The sequence below is a fragment of the Nicotiana tabacum genome, chromosome 12 (assembly GCF_000715075.1).
Source record: "Nicotiana tabacum cultivar K326 chromosome 12, ASM71507v2, whole genome shotgun sequence".
Classification (NCBI taxonomy): Eukaryota; Viridiplantae; Streptophyta; class Magnoliopsida; order Solanales; family Solanaceae; genus Nicotiana; species Nicotiana tabacum.
In genome coordinates this window covers 24,411,767-24,421,569 of record NC_134091.1, presented here as the reverse complement: position 1 = coordinate 24,421,569, position 9,803 = coordinate 24,411,767, and the positions used below count along the sequence as shown (strand labels likewise).

Genomic DNA, 9,803 nt, shown 5'->3' with positions numbered 1-9,803 from the left:
CTCTCTTGTGACATACATTTTGTGATACACAAAAGTGTCTCCTAATGGAGTATTTCATAATATAATTTTTGTCAATACTCATTTTCCCTCTATTTTCAACTCAACGATGTCATTTAGTTATATTTTAGTTTTGCTATTAAAATTTAGAAAAAGAAAAAGGAATATTCGGAAAGTAGAGCCCAAAAAAAAAAAAAAAAGAGTAAAGTGGACCAGCATCCTACTGGATACTGACTTGGCTTAGTCCATGGACACACGTGTGCTGTTCCAAAGCCATGTGCTTCAGTATCTTGTGTCAATCAAAGGTTTCCTTTTTAACTCCTTCGGCCATATACTTATTTCAATATTAAATCCCAAAATTCTTTGAAGAGATTAATATGACCCCAATTAATAATTGGATACGTACGCTTTCGGCCCTGATATCCGGAATCTAGATTCATTATTTAATTCACTGTCCCCATGACAAAACAAATTTCTCCATTATTTAACGTGGCAAATAAATTTAACTAAGAGGGGGATTTGATTTGGTTGTGGTTAGTTTACAAAAAATTAGGTTTTGGAAAAGTTCCTCAAGACTATTTTGGGAAAAAGTTTGTGTTGCTACTGCGAATTACTCTTTGATAAAATGTTTTTGGAGAATTGCTATGGAGTAGTAGTTTTTGCAAAAACTATATTTCGGTTTTCTTTTGTTTTTGTAAGATATTTTAGTTTGACTTCAAGAAACAAAGCAATATTTTTTTACTTGTGGTTTGATTTTTGTCTTTATATTTTATTTTATTGAAAACTAGGTTTTGGAAAATAATGTGGTAAATTGAAATGTGTTTATAATCCTTTTTATTTTTGTCTTCAAACTAAAATAAAAATTGCTTTTGAAAACATACATGGTTACCGGTTGGTTTCAGCACTAAATTTAGTTTCATATATAAATGAACAAAAAGGTAGCCTGATACACAGCATCCTCCATTCATGCAGCGTCTATAGAAAGGACCGCACCTCAAGGGGTGTGATGTAGATAGTATATCGTAATGCAAGCATTAATGATTATTTGTACCTCTGTTTTAAAAGGCAGAATTGGGGCGAGCCCCGTGTAGATAGCATATCCTAATGCAAGCATTAATGATTATTTGTACCTCTGTTTTAAAAGGCAGAATTGGGACTCGCCCGGGGCTCGCCCCAGGGCGGAGCACTCGTAAAACGCCCCTGGGCTTATGTGTGGGGCTTAGTTCCGTGAGACTTACGTCTCGGCCGTCGGGGCTTATGCCTCGGCCGTCGGGGCTTACGCCCCGGACACGCCCAACGCCCAGTGTACTGGGCTCGCCTAATAGAACTAACCTTGTAAATCCTCAATATTTTTTAATAAATCGTTAACTATTCAAAATTACTTTTTTAATCATAAATCATTAAGTTGAGAGTATTTTCTGCCATAATTTAAATAAAAATTATTGCACGTTATCCACTAAGACAACTATAATAGTAAATTATAAATAAATCTTTCATTTAAAAAGTATTTATTTATTAACTTTTGTTTTGTATTTATTATATAATAGTCCATAATTGTTTTTATAATTATTTTCCAAAATATTATTTTTTTCACGTTTACGAGATACAATACTTATTAATTTAATAGCTCAGTATTAGCTAGTAACTATTCACAAATAATTGGTTATCATGGTATTTTACGGTGAATTATGTCACTTTATTAACGTGTTAAAACTTAAAAATAAATAATGCTAGAGAATCATATTTAAATTGTTAATTATGTTTTTATATAAATTCTCTTTCAAATAGAAAGCATATTAAATAAAAGGAGTATTTTAAAACAAAATATCAAATTATAATATCGAAATTCTTTCGAGATTCATTACTCCTTAAGAGATCATATAAGATTTTGTATTGAATACATTACTTTTGATGTTTGAGTTGTAACGACGTTGCAGCTAATTTCCATATTATGATATATGTCATACTTTTTGTATTAGTCATAGTTGAATTATAATCCATAAATATTTTAAATAGATTATTTGTTATAATTTTGTGATTTTAATGTAATTTTTATAATTATTTTTTATTTAATACTATCTTAAAATTCGTACAATTAATAAAATTTAAAGAACCGTGAGACTTACGCCCCATGTTTTAGGGCTTACGCCTCGCCTCATCAGAGGTAAAACGCTTCGCCTCACGCCCCCACCCTTTAAAACATTGATTTGTACAACTCGAACTCGTGACCTATAAATCACACGAAGACAACTTTACCGTTGCTTCAAGACTCCCTACTTAAAGATATAAATGAACATTAACATCAATTGGTCATTCTTTATAAATTAGAAATTCATATATCCAAATATATATGGAACCTCATTCTTTGAAGGAAGTAACAAGACATGGAAAAGACTCATTATGATTGATATTAGCTTTAGACAGTTTTTACTATAAGGTGGCAATTTTAGAAAATTTTCACATGACGCAAAGAATACAGTTTATGAAGGAAAACCAAACAAAGCTGTGAAGGCAATTTTTTAACTAATAAGGTGGGAAGAACCTATTAAGTTGGCATGGTAATTTATAGAACTCATCACTTCTAACATCTTTAGTATATACCACAAACTTGTCCCACCAATGTGAACCATTATCTTTTCGAGCTTCATCGTTACTAAAAGGAGGGTTCTATCCAAAAATACAGCAACTATAGCAGCTACCGTGCCGTGTGACATGAAAATGACAGACATTATGTCATTAAACTGCACTTCAAGAAGAAGATCATTAGTACGAGGTTGTTTTATAACAATAATTCTTAAAAGTAATCGTGTTTAATTAGTGGATGAAGGTTGTGATTACCCATCTTGAATGTGTACGAAGAGGACCAGTTCCAGAACATAAGTGATGCTCTCTGAAGTACTGAGGTAAGGAAAATCCCATGAAAAGAGAATCCCAATATGAACTTTGTCCTAAAGCTGTTAAGGTTACGGAATTGGAGAAATCCAAGACCAGCAGAGGCTGCATTGAACCAATGGGCCAAATGATATTTGTCATTGGAGAAAGTTGCATCAACAAAATGGTAATTCCTAGTAAAAGAAAAAAAACAGGTCACTAATTACATTAATACATTAGCATTAGCATATAGAGAAAAAGAGTCTAATTTTGGTAGAAATACAACTAGTCACTCCTTTTTCATCAACTAATAGGATCTTTGAATCAATACATTAGTATTAGCAGACCTAAGATGGAGAAGAAAATCATATAACCAGCAGATATTTCGTTGACTCTTCAGCTTCCAACTCTTATCATTGCCATGAGACCAGCATTTCCCTTTAAAACTAGCTAAAGCTTAACCTGAGCAGTTTAGTTCTATGTCAACCTTATTTAACTGATGGTATGACATGAAAATTCAAGCACGGACGAGAGTGTTTGTTGCCATCTGTGCCTAAGTCGATCATTAGTAGGAGGAAATTTAGATTGAGAAAACATTATAGAGATCAGTGACAACAAAAACAGCATTTAGCAAAGTCCCTATCCCCGGCCAAGAATTGAAATTCACAAAGGTAAATAAAACTCGATACACAGAGGATATATAGAAGAGAACATCTTATCTCACCAGCCAGCCAATACCCATGGCTAATGACAGGTGGCACTGGTTTAGCGCTTCCATATCTTGCTGATGCAAGATATACACCAGTTGACTGCACAAAAAAGGACTCAAATTGAATACAAGACTAGATTTCACTATGAAAATGGAAGACCAGTGTACTGGAAATCGGGGAATCTCTCAAATTCTCTTTGAAGACAAGTGCGAAAATGGTTCTTCTTTACTTCACGCAACTTGCTTACATAATATAGTTATGGTGCCTAGGTATTTATAGGACTTCTCTAGCATGTACCTAGACTAGTACATGTACCTTAACTTAATACTACTGAACTTTTTCCTCTTCCTTAGTTCATGAACAGAACAATAAATGTACCCTTGAAATAATTTCCTAATACGCGAACTAAGATAATTCATGTATCACAAAAACAAAAACTTTTCTTCTTCCAACACAAGGTTCAATTTTTCAACAGGGTACCAAAAACAATTAAGAAGTTATTTCTTGCAGCCAACTTTTTTAGCAACATTAACTATGAAGACTGTACTACATACCAATAGCAAACAGATAAGTAAAGGATCAGAGACAGACCTCCACAGAAGCAGCAAAAGAAGCGAACACCATGGTAAAGCATCTCCAACTTTGAAGGTAGGAAACCCCCATTAGAATTGATATGATAACATGTCGATCCTGCATAAAACAATGGGAGTTGCAGCATGAGAGACAATTCCAGAGGCATGAAGAAAATTTCCCGAGAGATATAGGACCAAACTTGTTCAATTCAGTATTCAGTAGTTTGATAGACCAAAGTTTCTTCTATCCAAATCCAATAAGGTTTCAAGCAAATAATCAAATAAATAGGACTTGCACGCACCTTATTACTGTGAAAATAAGTGAAAGAACATGTCTCAGCCAGTTAAATCACTTAGATTTCATTCTACATATTCTACTTCTGAAAAGAAATTTCTTGGAAAATTTTGGTGGTCAAGAGAATTCTCACCAAGGAGATCCGGCAATTAGTCCAAGAGTACCAGTGCAACAATTTGCATTCTTGTATGCGCCACACCAGGTCAATATTTCCGCATAAAACCATACAATTGCAATAGAGAAGAGATTGCAAACCAATCACATACTGGGACCTCAATTTGAGATATATGTTGATAGATACTGCAAGACATTAGTACATTCAGAAAATCAATTATAGAAAGAGGAAAAACTTGTTTTTGTGCAAATATAAAAATAAAATTGCATGGTCAACCCTCAGGGGTTAGCCTGGTGGCAATTGACTTGAGCCTTGGGGTTTGCTCCCTTTCAAGATCTCAAGTTCGAAACCCACTGGGTGCAAACAATTTATGAGGGCCATCGGACTGGGTAAAACCTGAATTAACCGTGGTACACTTGCGGGAAATTCCTTGCCGAGGGCCTGTGCACCCCCGGGATTAGTCGGGGCTCAAAGAGACTTGGACACCCGGTGCAAATCAAAAAAAAAAAAAAAAAAATTAAAAAAAAATAAAATTGCATGGTCATGCTTAATGTCTCAACAGACATATGAAAAAGTTATACATCAACAAGATTTTTTTTCTTAATCCTCCTCTGCACATGATTAAACAAAAAACAAACCACACACAATTGAAACAGTGTATCCTGGATCTTCTGAATAAAACTATGTTTATCAAGTATACCTGAATCCATGGGATACCAATTCAGAAACATTTGATCATGAAGAGTAAGCACCTATTCTAGAAAATGTATAGTTATAGAAAGACACATAGCCAAAGCTCAAATACATTTGCAGGAATTTTACTTGCCTGTGAGATTACAACGATGTCTAATACAGTGAGCAGCTTCACTAAGGTCACAAATAACAACAAACTTGTGAATCATTTAAGGTAAACTTTTAACTTAATACTCGGTTATATTTTAAGACTTAGGATATTCAATATGAATTAGGTTAGTAGAAAATTATACACTTGGTGTCGCGATCCAACAATTGAACCAACTGAACAATACTCAAAACATATATCTCCCATCAAGCAAATCCATAGGTAAATTTATCGTCTGCTCCTAACATGATATATTATGGTCTTCGTCCAATACATTTTTCACGTCTTCCAGAATCAGACATTATTGTCTTATATAATTCATAAATTTATACTACAATTTCTAAATTCGCTCTGAAAACTGAACCAGTTGATTTGCACAATTGAATAAGCATACCAATTTAGGACCGATGAAGCATTAAATTAATAATAACGGAATCAAACAAAGGAAAATAAGGATGGGTATTGACTCACCTCAAAAGCTTCACACATGCAGCAAGTTCCTAACTAGTTAATTTGGGAATCGATAATAGTACTCCGTTCGTCTTTGATTACTCCCATGTACTGCAACATGTTTCATTCTTTCTGGAATTTTCTTCAGATTGTGACACTGAAATATACTCAAACCTTTTATCAGACTCATAGCAGTTGTGGCTAGATGCCAGCTTTCTAGATTTTCAAGAAAATCCAGTCTAAGGGTCTCCAGCTGACCGAAACTGTTGCCCTCACAAGTAATTTTCTTTCCGTTGTAAGCCCATGATAACTCGAGATGCTTTAAGTTTGGAAACTTTCCCAGAATTGGCATTGGATCTTCCTTGAGTTTTGCAGACCCTAGGACTAACAGCGTGATGGATTTCGGCAGCTTGTTTAAATCAGCTAATTCTTCTATTCCCCCTGATAACCACAATCTGTGAAGGTTTTCACAAGAAGAAAGAGGTTCAAGGGGAGGAAAATTTTGACCATATTGGCAAACTAGCCACAATGTGGTGAGGCGTTTCAGACTGCCAATCGATTTTAGGGAGTAAGATTTCCTTATTCTTTCCATGCCCAACTCTTGAAGGTTGACTAAAGCGGCAGCATCAGTATCTTTCCACTGATCACAGCGAATATATTTAAGAGTTCGTAGATTCGTAAGTTTGTCAACTTGCAAGGGGACCTCGTATCGAGCAACGAAATGCCTCAAATTTGTGAGCTGGGCAACCTGAGGAGGTAGTTCGCACGAGCAATGGTCAGTTATCAATGCTTCCAGTGTCTCTAGGCTTTTTAGTTTGCCAATGGAAGGTGGGAGTTTGAAAACATTGGTGTTAGACAAGCCTAAGAACTTGAGGTGTACCAAATCGCCTATAGTATGAGGTAGTTCATTCCTAGAAAAAATGATATTCTCCAAGTCCAGCACATATAGATGCTGGAACGTCGTACAGAACGTCATAAAATTTTTATCCTCCAAGTTCTTAAATTCTTTATCAAAGAACAATATTGACCTTACCTTCAATTTCGAAAGATCAAGCGAAAGATACCTTTGAGTTCGTGTATGAATAGCATGTCGATGACGAAATGGAATGCCCAAGTTTACTCTTGGATCATAAATATCAAACAAGTTAACCTCCATGGCTTTTTGTACAGCAAGATCCCGAAGTAGGTCGTGTATCCTACATGTAAGAATTTTATCGAAGAATGTCTCCGCCACTTGAATCAAGCTGCGACTAATTAGCTCATGTAGGAAGTTTTCAGCCATATCCTCCATATGTTCTTCTCTAATTCTTGGTATGAATCCCTCGGCCAGCCACAAATACATCAACTTTTCAGTGTCGATCACTTCATCTTCTTGGAAAATGCCAAAGTATAGAAAACATTGCTTGAGCTCAAATGACAAATCATTATAGCTCAATGATAGAATGTGATGGATCTCAATAGAGTCATTCTTCATATGCTGCCAAATGTGTGTCTTCACTTTTTGCCATTCGTCAACCCCCTTTCTGTGGGAAAGCAGCCCACCTAGTACCACAATTGCAAGTGGTAAGCCTCTGCACTTCTCCACCATTTCCTTAGCTAGCTTTTCCATTAACGGGGAGAACAAGTAAGTAGAACCCATCTTATTCTCTGGACATAGTTTCTTGCAAAAAAGGTCCCAACTTTCTTCTTTATTTAGAAAACGAAGTTTATGGGAGAAACCTTTGTCATCGACTCTTTCAGCCACGTCCTCCTTTCGTGTTGTAAGGATAACTCTACTGCCATTGTTGTTATCTGGTAAGGCTCTTTTCAGACTCTCCCAAGCTTCTCGATGCCATACATCATCAACCACCACAAGGTATTTGCGCTCTTTCAATTGATCACGGAGGTGAGTTTCTAGATCTCTCTCAGTCATCTCCTTCAGCATTTTTAATGTTTCTTCATCGCAACCTTGTATAGATTTTATGATACTCCGAAGGAGATCTGGGGTACTATACTGTTGAGAGACGCATATCCAAGCACGAGTGTGAAAGATAGCGAGTAGACTTGGGGAGTTATATAGGTTTCTTGCAAGAGTGGTCTTGCCTAACCCACCCATACCATAAATTGAAAGCACATTTCGGCGAGACTCCTTTTTGATAAGTTCATCAAGTAGTCTTTGAAACACTTCTCGAAAGCCAACAAAAAGTTGGTCTTCATCTGCATAGGACACTGCTCTTCTCAATGATCTTATTAACGTGGAAGACGGATCATTTGACCTATTACTTGGCCCTTCTCCAGCATTATTATTGATGTGAGTAATACCGTACGTATCTCTTTTTCGAGAGATATCCATGACTCTTTGCTTGAGAGATTGGATGTCCGTCCCAATGTTGTGAAAGTTGGCCTCATTCTGACAGATGCAAGCACAAGCCTTAAGACGATCAACAAATCCAGCATTGCCATCATTAAGTCCCCCATCCAAACTGTATGTTTCTAAGATGGCCACTGCTTCATTAGCAACAGAGGTGATTTCAAATATCCATTGTTGCACCAGGTGATCTTCTGCTTGCTTCTTTTCGGCATCTTTGAGGAATGCCTGCATGAAAGACAGTTCATTTCTCAGCCAAAGCACGTTCTCTCTCAAACTTTGGCGCAGGGAAACTTCCTCAATGAGGAAATCTCCCAGTTTTTGAACTGCATAGGACACAACTGCATCGACCATCTTGACCTTGACGCTAATTTTTTCCCTGTAAAGATAAATGATAGGCTAACAGTAGTAGTATTATAGAAATGCCTCTTGCAGTGTAGTGATTGCTCGGTGGCTTCACCGTTCGTTTATATACAAAATTAAACCTTGAAGAAGAGTCGGAAATTTCCAGCTGGCTATGAAAGTCATAGCTATCATCGCTCAAGTTGTTCTCTTCATAATCATTCTTAGCGTGTAAGAATCTAGACTAAGTCACTGTTTCATATTTTGCCTGAATTAATTAGTGCTGAAAATAAAAAAAAGTCAGCAGTTTTAGAAAGATGTCAGAAGACTTCCTACGCATTTCGTTGTTTTCTCAAATTCTTTAGAAGCAACTTGGGATATTATTATGGAAGTTTTAATTAGTTTATGTCCTTAACCAATCATTATTAATTTGAGCCAAGTAGAAAAAGGCAAAGTGGGTGATTTTAAACATTGAAGGAAAACAAGTTGCTGGCCACAATCTGCCATAAACACAACGCGTATATCTTATACTAATTATTCGTGTCTATAAGTTAGTTAAACGTCCCAAATTCCCAATATATAATACTAATAAAACAAAATTCGAAATTTATTGAAAACTCCATGTTCATATAAAACAAAAGCAGCCTTTCGCCATCTTCTTCATTTTAAAAAAAATGAAATTACTAACGCTAGCTCCGTAAAAATCAGAAGACTCACCTTTTTCAGACTCCGCCATATTGGAGGAGTTGCCCCGGCTAGAAGAGCTGATCTTCACATGATGAACAAATTCAACAAAATATGGCTAACAAATTTGAGCATTTTGACTCCCAGAATGGAAAAGAAATTGAAACCCAAAGAACTGGCCATATTAATACTAGCTCTTGCGAAAACCTAAATTTCGATTTTTGTTTGTGTTTCTGTGAATATTTGCAGAGGACATACTACTGATGAGACGCGAGACGGAGGTAAGGCTAGATTGAAAATAGACTGTACTCTAAGCGTTTGGATATAGATTCGATGAAGTTGCCTAAAAAAAAAATAATTTTTGGAAGTTAAAGTCTTGTTTGGATGTTTATTTTATTTGGAAAAAAAATAAGTTTTATGAATGGAAGAAGAAATTTTACCCAAATGGAAATTTTTTTCCCCAAAACATGATCATATTTCATAAATAAATATTTGAAAAAATGAAACCCAAATCTACGGACAAACGGGAGCCAGTGTTTTAAAAGGCGTGGACGTAAGGTGGGGCGTTTTACATATGCC

At 35.8% G+C, this 9,803-nt stretch overlaps 1 protein-coding gene across 8 annotated transcripts; it reads right to left on the bottom strand.

Moving 5' to 3' along the window:
* Window positions 1-2,441: 2,441 nt before the first annotated feature.
* LOC107801951 (disease resistance protein RPP13) lies at window positions 2,442-9,563 on the bottom strand. Of its 8 annotated transcripts, XM_075226230.1 has the most exons (7): window positions 9,258-9,560; window positions 5,873-8,577; window positions 4,579-4,745; window positions 4,170-4,268; window positions 3,593-3,677; window positions 3,216-3,421; window positions 2,745-3,062 (listed from the first exon to the last, which is right to left on the bottom strand). In XM_075226230.1, the coding sequence occupies exon 2, from the start codon at window positions 8,550-8,552 to the stop codon at window positions 5,910-5,912; it is 2,643 nt and encodes an 880-aa protein (XP_075082331.1). In that variant the 5' UTR covers window positions 8,553-8,577; window positions 9,258-9,560; the 3' UTR covers window positions 2,745-3,062; window positions 3,216-3,421; window positions 3,593-3,677; window positions 4,170-4,268; window positions 4,579-4,745; window positions 5,873-5,909. The 8 variants fall into 8 exon arrangements, with proteins under 8 accessions (XP_075082328.1, XP_016480854.1, XP_075082334.1 ...); XM_075226227.1 differs by lacking the exons at window positions 3,216-3,421; window positions 3,593-3,677 and adding an exon at window positions 2,442-2,738 and having other exon boundaries at window positions 2,836-3,062; XM_016625368.2 differs by lacking the exons at window positions 3,216-3,421; window positions 3,593-3,677 and adding an exon at window positions 2,442-2,738 and having other exon boundaries at window positions 2,836-3,062; window positions 5,873-8,823; window positions 9,258-9,556.
* Window positions 9,564-9,803: the final 240 nt, after the last annotated feature.